This window comes from Tamandua tetradactyla, chromosome 17 (assembly GCF_023851605.1).
Source record: "Tamandua tetradactyla isolate mTamTet1 chromosome 17, mTamTet1.pri, whole genome shotgun sequence".
Lineage (NCBI taxonomy): Eukaryota > Metazoa > Chordata > Mammalia > Pilosa > Myrmecophagidae > Tamandua > Tamandua tetradactyla.
In genome coordinates, this window is record NC_135343.1 from 36,928,735 (window position 1) to 36,943,988 (window position 15,254).

Here is a 15,254-nt window from a genome sequence, read left to right on the forward strand (position 1 = left end):
TATTCCACTGTATATGTAAATTACATTGTATTTATCCATTCATCAGTGGATTGATAGTTCTAATTAGTATTTTCATTTCCCTTAGTATTTGCAAGTTTGCTGTTATTTGGAAGATATTTTTTCTTTCCAAAATAGAATTTACTTTGAGCTTTCCCAAACCTGCTCCTCTTCCCCTTTTCATTATAGTTGCTGGTATTAGCCATCCCTGTCAGTCTTGAAATCTCCAATTGTTTTTCTTTAACTCATTTTCCTTATGTTCCCATATCTAATCAGTGATTAAATCCCATCAACTATACTTTCAAATTATTTTGCACATTATTTTTCTCTTTTAATTTAGTATTTGTTAAGGATAGACTTGTGTCCCCCAAGAGATGATGAAGTCCTACTCTACAGTGCTTCAGAATGTGATCTTATTTGGAAATGGGGTCTTTACAGATGGAATCAGGCAAGTGAAATTGAAGTTATACTGGAGTAGGGTGGGCCCTTAATGTAATATGAGTGGTGTCTTCGTAAGAAAAGGGAATTTGGACACAGACCAGACCAGGAGAGAGACATAAGGGAGAATACCATGTGACAACTGAGAAAACAAATACCATGGGCTGCCAGCAAGCTACAGGAACAGATAAAGAGGCAGAGACGCATGGAACAGATTCTTCCCTACAGACTTCAAGGGAGCATGGCCCTGCTGGACATCTAGCTTCCAGGGCAGTAAGAATAAGTTTTGTTGTTTTAAACCAACCAGTCTGTGGTACTTTGTTATGGAAGCCTACTAAACTAAAACAGTACTGTCAGTTTCTCCACCTCAACACTATTGACATTCTGGACCAGATAAATTCTTTGTTGTGAGGGCTGTCTTGTGCACAGTAGGTTTCTGGGCAGCATCCCTGGCCTCTACTCACTAGGATTTAGTAGTAACCCCCACCAAGTTCTAACAACCAAAAATATCTCCAGATTTCTGAATGTCTTCCAGGGGGCAAAACTGCCACAGTTGAGAAACAGGCCCTAGGTGAGGCCTTCAATACTTCCCATCTGAACAATTGTCAAAGCACTTTTTACTAGTCCACATATTAGTTTGACAAACATTTAATAAGACTGCCTGGCACACAGTAAGCTCTAAATAAATATTTTCTCAGATGTATGTATGAATGAATGTATCAGATACTGCTAGCTGGATTGCACCAATGATGAATCAGAGACAGTCCCTTTGGGGAGCTGTCTAAAAGCAGACATTCCCAAAGGTACACACTCTATGTTATAGGAAAACAAGAAAAGAACAATTAGGCTGTGTCAGATATGGCTTCCTGAGCAGCACACCTGAGCTGCTGAGTCTTTAAAGGAAAAGAATTAGGTGAAACTATTCCAAATAGAGGGCATCCCATAACACCCCAAATGCATTTTATACACTATCAGATTAATCCTCCTAAAGTGCAATTCTAATTATGTGATTGACTAGCTTACAAACTGTTGAGTTCTGCTTCTGCTTAAAATTTAGAAGGCTGCAATTTTGCTACAACACTATCACAAGAAAAAAGTATGTTAATCTAAAAAATTACAACTTTTCTTGAACCCATCAGAAACCAGATGTCATAAGGCAACCAAGGTAACTGATTTCAAAGAGTGACAAGGCCCTCTGAGGAGATAAAGGACACAGGAACTATCTCACTTTTGGCAAAGCATGGGAAGAAGTAACTGCCAAAGAATCAGTGAATTTGAAGATAAAACAATTGAAATATCCAGTCTGAAAGGCAGAAAAAAGAGAGAATGGGGAAAAGTGAACAGAACCTGAGAAACTTGTGGGTCCCCATCAAGAATACCAATATATGCACCGAGGAACTCCCAGAAGAGAAGAAAGAAAGAGGCAGAGAGAATATTCAAAGAAATAATAGCTGAAAACATCCCAAATTTAATGAAAGATATGAACATCCACATCTACAATGCTCAAGGAACTCCAAACGGGATAAACCCAAATAGATGCAGACCACCCATCATGTTATAATCAAACGGTTAAATGCCAAACCTAAGAGTGAATTCCTGACAGTCACATGTCAAATACAAAGGAACACCAGTAAGATTAAGGACCAATTTCTCATTAGAAACCATGGAGGTATAAAGGCAATGGGAAGACATATTTAAAGTGCTGAAAGAAAATACCTGTCAACCAAGAATTCCATGTCTGACAAACCTGTCTTTGAAAGATGAGGGAGGGATTAAGACATTCCCAAATAAACAAAAGCTGATAGACTTTGTCACCACTAGACTGGCTCCACAAGAAATGCTAAAGGTAGTTCTACAGGTTGAAAGGAAAGGATACTAAAGAACAGACTGAAGTCACATGAAGAAATAAAGATCTCTGGTTATTAAAGATAATGACATAATATAAATACCAGTACTATCGTACTTTTGATTTGTAACTTCACTTTTTAATTACTATAAGATTTACAAGGCAAATATACAAATACTGATAAATCAATGGTTCTAGATTCATAATACATAAATATGTAATTTGTGACAAGAGCTTCATGAAGTTGGGGGGATGCAGGGGTAAAAGAACATAGTTTATGTATGTTATTAAAGTTAAGTAGATATTAAAGCAAATGAAATTGCTATATATTTAGGATGTTAAATTTAAGCCCCAGGACAACCAAAGAAAATATCAAGAATATGCAAACTCATAAAGACAGAAAGTAGAGTACAGCGTACCAGGTATGGGAGGCAGGGGTAACGGGGACTTAATACAAACTGAGAATAGGATTTCTGTTTGGGATGAAAGGAAAGCTGAGGTAATGGAAGGTGGTACTGATTTGTTTGGGAAGATTTATGCTGTATATGTTTTCACAACTTAAAAAAGAGAAAGATAAATTAAAGAGATGATGATAAATGTAAAACATGATACTGAATGGGATCTAAGAATGGAGGAGAAAAGGCTCAAAAGGACATTACTGGAGCATAAGAAAAAAATGGAATATAGAATGTAAGCTTTATATCAATGTTAAATTTCTTGAACTTGATTACAGCCTTTAAAATGATTATATAAATGGATAACCTTGGTTATAGGAAATGCACATGGACATATTATGTGGTCAAGGATATGTTGTAAGCAACCAGCTACTGTCAGATGTACAGAAAATAGAAAGGGGGGAATGGGAAGGGGGGAGTGGGGAGAGAGAGAGCAAGGACAAAGGTGGCAAAATGTTAACTGAGGGTGTATGTGTGTGGTATACGTTGGAGCTTTCTATGGGGTTTGTATTATTCTTGCAACTACCTTATACCTTTGAAATTATTTCAAAATAAAGTGAACAACTGGAACAACAAGAAAAAAAAACGAAGGCAAAATAAAGACTTTTTCAGACAAAGCACAAGGGTCAGATGGCTTCACTGGTAAATTTTATGTTTTAAAATTCATATTTTAAATGTTCCTAAACTTTTAAGAAAAAAGATCCCAATTCTCCACATGTTTTTTCAGAAAACAGAAGAGGAAGGAACACTTCCCAACTCATTTTATAAGACTAGCATTACCATGATACCCAAATTAGAAAGACACTAAAGCAAAACAAAACAAACTTCAAACCAATACCCCTCATTATACACTACAAAAATCATTAACAAAATATTAGCAAATCAAATTTAGCAATATTTTAAAAGGACAATACATCATGATCAAGTGGGTTTATTATAGGAATGCAAGTTTGGTTCAACATATGTAAATCAATCAATGTAATTCACTATATCAGATAAAGAAAGAAAGAACATATGATCACTTCAATAGATGCAAAAAAAGTATTTGACAAAATTCAACACCTATTCATGATATAAACCTCTCGATGAACTAGACACAGATGAGAACTTCCTTGATAAAGGCATCTATAAAAATCTACAACATCATCCTTAATGGTTAAGGACTGAACACTTCTCCCCAAGATGGGAAAAAGCAAGCATATCCTCTCTTAGAACTTCTATTTAAACACTTACTACATCTCCTAGTCAGTGCCATAGGCAAGAAAAAGAAATAAGATGCACTAATTGGAAAAGATGTAAAACTCTATTTGCTGACAATATGATTGTGTAAACAGAAAATAACAAAGAATCTACAAAATGGCACCAGAATACGTGAGTGTAGCAAGGTTGCAAAATATAAAGTCACGATAGACAAATTCACTTGTATTTCTATAAACTAACATTGACTAGTTGGAAACTGAAATTTAAAATGCAATTTATGATAGCATAAAAAAGAACTATTTAGGGATAAATTTAACAAAATGTGTGCACAATTTGCTGAAAATTACTGATTTGTAGTATTTGTTGAATTCTATGGTGTAAATATTCCTATCACAGCCAATTTCAAGATACCAATGTGGGGCGGGTCATGGTAGCTCAGCAGGCAAGAATGCTCGCCTGCCATGCCAGAGGACCCAGGTTCAATTCCCGGTACCTGCCTATGTAAAAAAAAAAAAAAAAAAAAAGATACCAATGTTACACAGAATAAAAAAGATATACACAATAGGCACCTGCTAGTGGGTGCAAGATGATTCCAGAATATAGTCTCTTCAGAAGACTCGATAATGTTTAGATGTCAACTGTCCCAAATTGATTTCTACATGCAATACAATTTCAATCAAAATCCCAGCTGTCTTTTTAGCAAAATTTATTGACTTCTAAATTTATCAGGAATAGTTAAAAACAATTTTAAAAAAGAAATCATGTGGAAGACTCACACTAGCTGATTTTAAGACCCACCAAAATGTTACAGTAATTAAGACAATGTGGTACTGATGTAAAGACAGGTATATAGATCAAGAGAACAAAAAATACAGTCCCAAAACAGGCCCACACAAAATAGTTGACCAACTTCTGACAAAGGTGCCAAGGTAATTTAATGGAAAAGGATAGCCTTTTTAACAAATGGTGCTGGAAGAACTGACTAAACAAAAAGAGTGAACATTGACTCATACCTTGCAATATATCCAAAAATCAAATAGGGATGGATCATACACTTAAAAATTAAATTTCCAGAAGAAAATATAGCAGATTCTTTGCAACTTGGGTTATGCAAAGATTTTTTAGGCTAGGACCCAAAACACATGAACAATTAAAGAAAAAATGAAAAACTTGATTTCATCAAAATTAAAAACTACTCTTAGTGAGATAATATTAAGACAATAAAAAGACAAGCCACAGACTGGGAGAAAATATTTGCAAAACAAATATCTGATAAAGACTTGTATCCAGGGTATATAAAGAACACTTACAACTCAATAATTAAACAACACAATTTTTAAAATGTGCAGAAGACTTGAATAGACACAACCAAAGAACATATATGGATGGCAAAATTCAAAACAAAACAAAACCAAAAACAACATATGAAAAAATGCTAAACATATTAGTCATTAGAGAAATGTAAATTAAAATTACACTGACATGCTATGCCACACACACACACACTACTACTAGAAGATGCAAGCAAACAGACAGACGATAGCTGGTGAGGATGAAAAGCAACAAGAACTCTCATATACTGTACACAGGAAAGCAAAATGGAACGAACAACCACTTTGGAAAACAATTTGAAGTTTTTGAAGAGAACAGATCTTTATTATATCTTTTTAAATGAAATCCATGCACAAAGTTTGACATCAGGTAATGAAAAGGACAAACCCCAGAGACCGAGAGGTAGTTAACAGTTCGTTTTTATCTTTTATTTGGTCCTTTTCTCTAAAAATGTAGTTTCTTTAAACAATTCTTTTTGTATGCTATTAAAATGTTATAAAAAATATATTACCAGTCTATATGGTCTGATGTTTTTCTAGTGAGAAATTCAATACAAACCTCACCACCCACCCAGATGTTTATGATGGTCACATCTTACATCTAACGTATACTGCTGTAGAAAGGGAGACCAAAAAAACCTCTTATTTTACAAACACTCAAAGTTAATGTCTCCTGTTGTGATTTCTTCATTTCAGGTTGAGGGTCTGACAGATGTGAATGCTTTCCTCATCTCTATTTCATAGTCAAGGTTTATCCCTGGAATTTAGTATCTGATGAGAACTAATTCCTATAGAAAAGGTTTTCTCATATCCATTACATTTATTACATCATCACAACTATGTATTCTCTGTTGAGCTTTGGTTTAAGGCTTTTGCATATGGAAATCTACTTTCTAGGGGTTTTCTTCTATATGAATTTTATAATGATTAGTCAGGGATGACCTGTGGTTGAAAAGTTTCCCACACGTATTACATTCATAGGGTTTCTCTCCAGTATGAATTCTCTGATGTGCAATACGTGATGAACTTTGTCTAAAAGTTTTCCCACATGTATTACATTTAAAGGGTTTCTCTCCTGTATGAATTCTGCGATGTTGAATAAGAGCTGAACTTTGACCAAAAGACATCCCACATTCTTCACATCGATATGGTTTCTCTCCGGTATGAATTCTCTGGTGATTACTAAGGGATGAGTTACACCTGAATGTTTTCCCACATTAATTACATTTATAGGGTCTTTCTCCAGTATGCATTCTCTGATGTTGAATGAGAGTTGAACTTTGCCTGAAGGTTTTTCCACATACTTTACACTTACATGGTTTCTCTCTGGTATGAATTCTCTCATGAATAATAAGTGTTGAGTGGGAACTTAAGGCTTTACCGCATTCATTACAACTATAAAACTTCTCACCAGTATGAATTATTTGGTGTCTATTAAGTCGTGAAATAGAAGTGAAGCATTTTCCACATTCATTACATCTATAGGGCTTTTCTCCAGTGTGAATTCTTTCATGTTGAATAAGAGATGCACTCTGACTGAAGGTTCTCCCACATTCACTACATTTAAAAGGTTTCTCTCCAGTGTGAATTCTCTGATGATAACGAAGGGATGAACTAGACTTAAAAGTGTTGCCACATTCATTACATAAATAGGACTTCTTTCTGGAATGAATTCTCTGACATCCAGGAAGGGATGTGCTGTAACTAGATGACTTCCTACCTGGATTATATTTATAGGGATTTTCACCAGCATGGATTTTTTGATGTATAAAAAGGCCTGACCTTCGGCTGAAGGATTTGCCACATGCTTTACATCTGTAAGATTTCTCCACAGTATGGGTTCTTAGATGTTTATAAAGAGATGTACTAAGAGTGAAGGCCTTCCCACATTGTTTACATACATAGGGTTTCTCTCCAGTATGAGTTATTTGATGCTGAATTAGAGCTGAACTTTGGTTGAATGCTTTCAAACATTCTTTACATTTAAATAATTTCTCTCCACTATGGTTTTTCTCATGTTTACAAAGGGATGAATTATTAATGAAGGTTTTCTCACACATACTGCATTTATACCGTTTTTCCGTTGCGTTGATTTTTTGTTGGTTAAATAAATTTGAATTCTGTTTAAAAGCATTTCCTTGCATTTCACATTTTGGCAGTGTTTTTTCCCTAGAAACTATCTGTTGTCTATCAGGGACTGGCTTTAGGCTTAACTTTTGGCCAAATTCAATATTTCTATGGTTTCTTTCTATAGTGAGAATTTTCTCCTTTTTATCCAGTTTTTCTAATCTATTTTCATATATGCAGGGATTTTCTGATTTAAAGTCCCAAGGCCCATTTCTTTTGGATCTTGTCATTACCAGTCCCTGAAATGAGTCTTGTGTTTGAGTTGACTTTGTGGTTTTATGACTGCTCTTCCATCCTAGAGAGGAGCCTCCAGGACTTTCTTTCTCTACCTTCCATGGTTCTTCTCCTTGCTGCAACAGGGAGATCACTTTTGGTTTGGAAAATGGGAGTCCCACTGAGATCAGATTCCTGTAGTTCTCCAGCATCACATCCTGGTACAAGTTTCTCTGAGAAGGATCCAGCTTTCTCCACTCATCCCGAGTAAAGAGCACAGCCACGTCCTTGAAGGTCACGGACACCTGAGACCTTGCTTCCTCCTGTTCAGTAGCCATGTCCTCTTTCTGGGTTCTTCCCTTGGGCAGAGTCTCGGGAAGATGGATCTCGCCCCCGGGCCTGTGGCGGTTCCCGGGAGGTCGGGTCTCGTCCCGGAGCTGACCCCTGGGCCGACCGCGGCCCCAGAGCTGCCCGCCCCGCAGGCAAACGCCCGGCGCCCGGAGCCGGGCCAGGAGGGGCAGGGGCCAATTTGAAGTTTTTAATAAAGTTACATCTTCTATACAACCAGCAATTCTATTCTAAGGTATTTACACAAAAGAAATGAAAACACATGCCCACACAAAAACCATTCACAAACATTTATAGCAGTCCAAAACAGGAGAACAACAGTCAAAAACTGGAGACAACTCAAATGCTCATGAACTGGTGACTGAATAAACAAATAGTGGTATAACCATATCACGGATACTAATATAAAAAAGAACAAACTAATGACACATGCAACAACAGCCATGAATTCTAAAAGTATTATGTAAGTGAAAGCCCAGCACCATAGATTATATTCTTTGTGATGCCATTTATAGGACCTCTCTGGAAGAGGTAAAACTATATGAAATCAGATAGTAGGAATCTGATTAGCCAGGGACTAAGGGTATGGGGAAAGGACTGACCACAAAAGAGCCCAGGAAATGTTTAGGGGTGATGGAACTGTTCCATATCTTGGCTGTGGTAGTTCCACTATCATACACATTTGTTAAGCTCATCAAACTGTATACTTAGAAAGGATGAATTTTATAGAACGTAAATTATACCACAATAAAGCTGACCTAAATTGTTTAGCTTTCTACTGGTAGTCAAAGCTTTCTATTATTATTTGAATAGATTGGCCATTCCTTCTCCATTCACCCATGCTAATACACTAGCTAAATGGAACGACTGGCTTGCTATTAACAACAGCAAAAGCATCAGCAGTAGGCATTTATTGAAACTTGCGATAATCAGACATGTGATAAAAGTGCTTCACGTGTATCACATTAATCCTCACTATCACCTTCTGTGGTAGGCTCTATTATCCCCGCTTAGAAACAGAAACAGGATTAAGTAGATTAATTATTGCTGAAGGCCCTTCAATCTAACACAAGAGAAAGCTGGAATGTGAACTTAGTTCTATCTGACTTCAAAACCCTGACATTAAACTATCCTCTTATTCCCACCAACATATCTGCTAGAATATCTCTTCACCTCAACTTTATTTATCCTCATCTTACCTATTTTTAAAAGTAAAACTTAATGCATATCTCACCCATAAAGCTTTCCCAGATTTCCCCTCCCAGCTAGCAATCATCTCTCCCAAAATATAAAAAGCTCCATTGACACTAACTAAATTGACTCCTTCTTTATGATATTTACTCATTTTCCCTCCTGTTATATTGATATGCTTGCCCTACTAGATATTTTGCTGTTAGAGTACAAAATCCAAGGATTATTCACTCTTATGATTACTCAATGCTTTGCACATTTGTTGAATGAATGAATAAATTAATGATGGCTTGGGCATTAGTTTCACCAGTAGTACAATTAGATTTTAACATTTTATTTTAGCCAAGCAATGTCACCCTTACTTATTAGCTTTATATTTATATTTCCTAGCAGTCTATTTTTATTAGCAGTTTATTTTATATTATTGTGTCACCATTCTTTCCCAAAATTGAATTTTCAGATAAGAAAATGAAAAGCTAAAAACAAAGAGGTGAACCCAAATCAAACACTCTTTATTATCATGGTATGAATTAAAAGCAGGGCCAAGCTCCTGGGCAACCCATAACAGCAAATAGGGCAGGGAATGACAAAGAAAGACTTGTTGAAACAAGGAAACATAACATGCGGGCTCATACCAGACAGGGAACAGAAATCATCAATGAAGAAGATAGTTGAGAAAATACTACACTGCAAAAGTCTAACTATATTCTTCAACAAGTTTTCATGAAAAAGGGGGGAGGTATGTTAGTTTAGTTTATAAAAGACTTAAAAGATGTACCAATGTGTGAACAACACAGAAAGCCTTTGTCCAAATAAGTTACTATAAAAAGCCATTTTGGAACAATAGGTAAGCTTCAAATAAGGATAGATATTAGATGATATTAAGGAATTACTGCTATTTTTGTTAAGTATTGCAACGGTAGTTCGGATATGTACAAAAGTGTCCTGATTTTTTAGAAATGCACTTAAGTATACAGGGATGAAATATCATAATGCCTCAAATTTATTTTAAAATATTTTGGCAACAAAGTAAAATGTTAATAACTTAAATATAGATGATGAATATATGGGAGGCTCACTGAATAATTTTCTTTACAAAAAAAAAAGAATAAAATGAATGAGTTTTCACAGGGAAAATGTCGAGCTACAGTACAATTCTTGTTCAAAAACTCTGTAGATAACCCAAGTGATAGAGTAAAGTTGGGGTTTTAAGAATACTGGCATTTTAAAAATTTTGCTTCATTGTCTTGCACAGTCTATTACAAGTTCCACTGCTTATTCTACACTGTTAGCTGTTTATAGTCACCTCCCTTGCCACATGGTAAACATCTTGAGGGCAGGCACTACGTGTTATTGATTTTTAGTACCCAGAAGGATGTCATGAATCCAAAAATAAACTGGTGGAATACAATTTAGAATTTAACTTTTACTTGGCACTATCAAGAAATAAAGCATTTCTGAACAACAATAATTCTTTCCCATTCAGAACTAGAAATTATTTAATAGGAATACTATAATATAGGCATTTCATACACAATTATAAATCCCTAGAGCTTCTTGGAAAGTAGAGCATAAAACAACTATGCTGTCTATCACTACGCTAGAGGCTCTCAAAGTGTGTTCTGTAGATTTGGGAGGCCGAGACCTTTCAGGAGTTTGTGAGGTAAAAATCAATTTTATAACAACATTAAAATGTCCTCTATTTTTACATAAACATTTTCTCATGATGGAATAGCATTTTTTTTTTAGATAACATGATGATGTCATCATTATGAAGGCTAATGGAATGTGTTTGTGTATACTTATATTTTAATAATTTCTTAGTTTTAATTTCTAATGTTACTGACTAATAGATACAACTTGCATAAACAAAAGCTATTTGGGTGCCCCAATTATTTTTAAGAATGAAAAGGGGTCCAGTGACCAAAAAATTTCAGAGTGCTAGACTACACAAAAGCAATCTTATTTTCCAAGCACTCCTTCACCACGGTCATCTTCAAAGATTTAGGCACGTTTACATGCATGAATATGCACCACTTTATTTTGCACATTTATGATTTTATGCACCTGCTGCTCCTGCCATTTCAGAATGAGAAGGATACAAGTAGGAAAAAAAGTAAATCAAAGTATCTTGGGTAAAAATTACAAGTTGAATAAAACTTCAAACCTCCAATTTATGAAATTTCTGTTTTCTTCATAAGAGATGGATTGAAAAATTTAGGCAAGGGAAAGAGGGAGAGGGAAAAAGGATTGGGGTGGAGGTGGGGGTGCAGGACTGAAATTAATTATCAATTTATAATTATAAATTATCAAAGCATTTATTTACTTTTCCCCTATTCTGATCTTTATCCTTTCAATTCTGCCTCTAGTAGGCTCTCAGCCTAAATTCTGTTTTGAAAAGGGGACATATTCTTCAACTTAGCTAATATAAAATTACTTATATGAACTATGCTTAGAATCAACCCCCTGCACCTAATTAGGAGAAGAGTATTAATGTTTGGGAAATCTGAACATTTATGGAGTTGTTTAGGAAACACCAAAGAATTTGATTTGATAGATAACTAATAAGTGTCCTTGGCCATGGCAGATGATCATTTTTCCCTGAAAAAAAATAAACATTCTACCAATTGTTGAATATCTTCTGAAAATTTAGTTTCTAACATTTCAGGTATTTATAAAGGAAAGGATCCTCTACAAAATGAAAAGCCACTTGTCTTTAAGCAAAGCTTAACAATTTCCATAAATCATTACCTTGGATAACAGCTTGTCAAATAAGCTATCCATTATCGCTACAAGCTTAGCTGATATTTCAGCTATGTGGTCATGGTAGTCCTATAAATGAGAAATAACATGGTATTTTTAAGTCCCTGGGACACATCTATAAAATACTTAACAATAAGGAATTAAATTTATTCCATTATAAAAAGTATGAAAAAGTACCTTAGTGATATGATCAAAATGCCTAAGCATGCTATACTGCTTAGGCTGCAGTCGAGCTTCAAAATGAGCCCGTATTACAGGAATGTAGTGCACAATTAACTGCAGACAGCGTGAAGAAAGAGCTGCAGATCCAGGAAATGGATACATCACGGAGAAACAAAAAAGCCTATTAGTTGACTTTAATTATCCAATTATCAAGTGAAAAACGTCAATGCTATAAAGACTCCAGTTTATTTCACAAAGGAACACGGAAGTAGAAGCCAGCATCATTTTGTTTAAGAAAATCATTTAGTACTAAATAATGTAATGAACATACTGCTCTTTCCATATAGTAGTTCATGGACTTAAGTTGTAAACATTATAAGGACACTACAGGACAACTGGCATTCAGATACCTTTCATCCTAAAGCATATCATCTATATTACATTTTAACATTTCCTAGAGTGGTAAAACTTCTAAATAATTTATACTTGTTACAGTGGAAATTCCCCATAACATTTTCCCCAGAGGTTAATTTTTCAATCATGACAATACAGTAAAAAGTAAGGTAGCATCTGCCACTTTTAGAGTCATTGGATAGGTCATAAAATTATCAAGGATAATAAAAATATGAGTATAGAGACATCACTGTAACATCTCAGCATGCAAATTAAACGTAAGAATCCATACCCAAATTTTTTGTAGTTATTGTTTTTAGTCCAACAACTTGCAATGCACCAGCTCCAAGGACTAACTGGCAACTCCTTGAATTGAAGTACTAACAAAGAAGAAAAAAAAACAACCAACAATTTATTAAAAACTATTCCTTATATGCTGACAATTGTTAGCAGTTCTAAAAATACATTCCTCTTTCCTCCCATTCAAGGACCAAATAAATTTTCTAGCAGAAGCAATTTGTATCTATTTAAATAAAGATTAAAAAAATAACATCTTCTAAATGGTAATATTTACTGTCTGGTAGAAAAGAAAAGTTAAGAAATTCTAAAAATCAATTGTTCAGAAATTAATCTTTAGTTTTCATTCACAAAACCAGTTCAGTTTTAGTCACTGTTATTGGACACCCCTATCTTCAAAAGGGTAACAAAAATCTTTCCGGACTAAAACATGACAACTCAAGTACAGGACAGAATTAATCAAGATTAGAAGTTTGACAAAAATAAAACCTTAACTCTATCATTGCAGTTAAAAAAAATTGCTTATAGAAAATGGCTGAATAAAACTATCACCACATTTTCATTTTACATCAATAGTTCTGAAAGAATGATTTAAGAAAAATCTCTAACCTTAGTGAGATGAATTTTGTAAAGTTCAGTGAATTCCTTCCATGCACATTTGAAACCAGTCCAGGTTTTTTGACCTAAGTGGCCTCAGTCATGTTCAGCACCTAACGAACAAATCATCTCCTGTCTCCAATGTCATTAACAACTCTATGGGTGTAATGAGGAATCACTAAATGTGGAGTGAGAAGGACGCAGGCAGCTTTTTTTTTTTCCAGTAACATGTTGTGATTCAACCACAATCTAATGTCACAAAATCAATGTCTTAAACATAACTTGACCTTGAAATGTCTTGTGCTGAAAGATTAGTCACACCTTAATGAACTATTCCTTCCAATAAATTTCCACAAGGTGAAATCATACACACCTTCAATAAGTCTGACAGACGAGTAAGCATGTCTGTAGTAACAGATGGGATGTTATCCACACACTGGCAATATTCAAGGATAATTCTTATTAACAGCAATACAGTTCTATAAGAAAAGAAAAGTCAGTAGTCAGAACAAGAAAAATAAAACTGATTTGACATATAAAAACCTAATTACTTAGCAGTATAATGGATTTCTGAGGATACAATGATTTTACTAACTGTTAAATTATGTGCTTTGCCTACATGAGCAGCAGGGTTGGGACAAGGATGGGGCCAGAGAGGTGCCTAGGGCACAAAATTTAAAGAAGCATTCATTCTCAGGACCATGCATGCAGGGCTGGCCATCACATGACCCTGAGGATGAATGACTCCCTAAATTTTTGCTGCAGGTACCTCATTCTTTGTGTAGCATTCTTATTAAGGAACTTTCTCCAATATAACAGATATCATATTCCTTGGACATTCAGAAAAATTGACACAAAGTCTACCTAGTGTACACAGTAGGCCCTGAATTATAAATGTTGAATTAATGAAGGAAACTTAGTCCAAGTTTCTAAGTGTGATGAAAGAGAAACTGCAATGGCTTCTAGGAAGTTTAATGGTAGGTCACAACTCCAAAGATGATAAAGTTAGCTCAATGGCAGGACATATGCTGAGATTAAAAAGACTCACTACTGGGAGGTTAGATAAGGTTGAAATAGAGGGGGAAAGAGTCATTATAGGATATCGAAGTTCACTGAGATGCTCAGAAATGAGAGAGCCATGTAAAATAATGTTTTATAAAAGTCTGAAGGATATTAGGAACTAGTGGCTCAAGACTGCTTTATTAGAAATGAGCTCCATGGCTTCTTTTGTAGTCCTTTAGAACATATAATGTTTCCGTTTAGCCAGGGAGTTCTGTCTTAGGACAGTAACCTCTTTGCCTAAAGAGCCAGAAAACTCTTTAACTATAAACAGTCAGAGGGAAAAAGGACCCATTTATATCAAGAACTTGAAAAGCAACATGACGTGGGTGGTTAAGAAGGGAAAGCATAATTAGATTGAAGAGAGGGTGGGAAAAAAGCTTTGCCCTACTAGGAAGAGGAAAAGACTCCAAAGGAGAAAGGATGGAAGCTTCAGCTTGGGACTTGTGTAGTTTAGTCTTAGATAATATAAACTGAAAAAAAAGGCATCAATTCCACACATACTTCTTGAGTGCTTTGTAGGTGTCAAGAAAAACAAAAATGGTAAGACATGATCCCCACCTTCGAGGAGCTCAGAGACTAACTAGGGAGACACATACATTAATAAAACATTCTAATATACTGTGGTAAGTGCCATGATAGAGGCACATAGAGTTATAAGGAGAAAATAACCCATTCTTCCTAGAGGGTGTGACTACTCAGAAAAGACTTATACAATGACAAGAAGCAAAAAAAGAGAAGTGAAAATGAACGCTGGTTTAGATATCAAGAACTAGACTTAGATTCTAATTCTGGCTCTATCTGGGTCACTTTATGTTAACCACTTAACCCTCTAAA

At 35.2% G+C, this 15,254-nt stretch overlaps 2 protein-coding genes across 4 annotated transcripts in view; both read right to left on the reverse strand.

The window, feature by feature from the left end:
* The window catches only part of VPS54 (VPS54 subunit of GARP complex), a 177,840-nt gene that overhangs the window by 13,461 nt on the left and 149,125 nt on the right, over nucleotides 1-15,254 (reverse strand). For 2 of the 3 annotated variants that reach the window (XM_077134375.1, XM_077134374.1), the window contains exons 17-20: nucleotides 13,732-13,837; nucleotides 12,757-12,844; nucleotides 12,087-12,208; nucleotides 11,898-11,978 (exon numbers count right to left, since the gene is read on the reverse strand). In XM_077134375.1, coding sequence (XP_076990490.1) covers nucleotides 11,898-11,978; nucleotides 12,087-12,208; nucleotides 12,757-12,844; nucleotides 13,732-13,837 — 397 coding nt within the window. Of the gene's footprint in view, nucleotides 1-11,897; nucleotides 11,979-12,086; nucleotides 12,209-12,756; nucleotides 12,845-13,370; nucleotides 13,472-13,731; nucleotides 13,838-15,254 lie in introns of those variants that run through there. The other variant, XR_013164300.1, reaches the window with a different exon arrangement.
* LOC143660895 (uncharacterized) lies at nucleotides 4,456-8,134 on the reverse strand. The gene is given in 1 exon segment (XM_077134376.1): nucleotides 4,456-8,134. A coding segment is annotated over 1 exon segment (1,785 nt). The 5' UTR covers nucleotides 7,946-8,134; the 3' UTR covers nucleotides 4,456-6,160.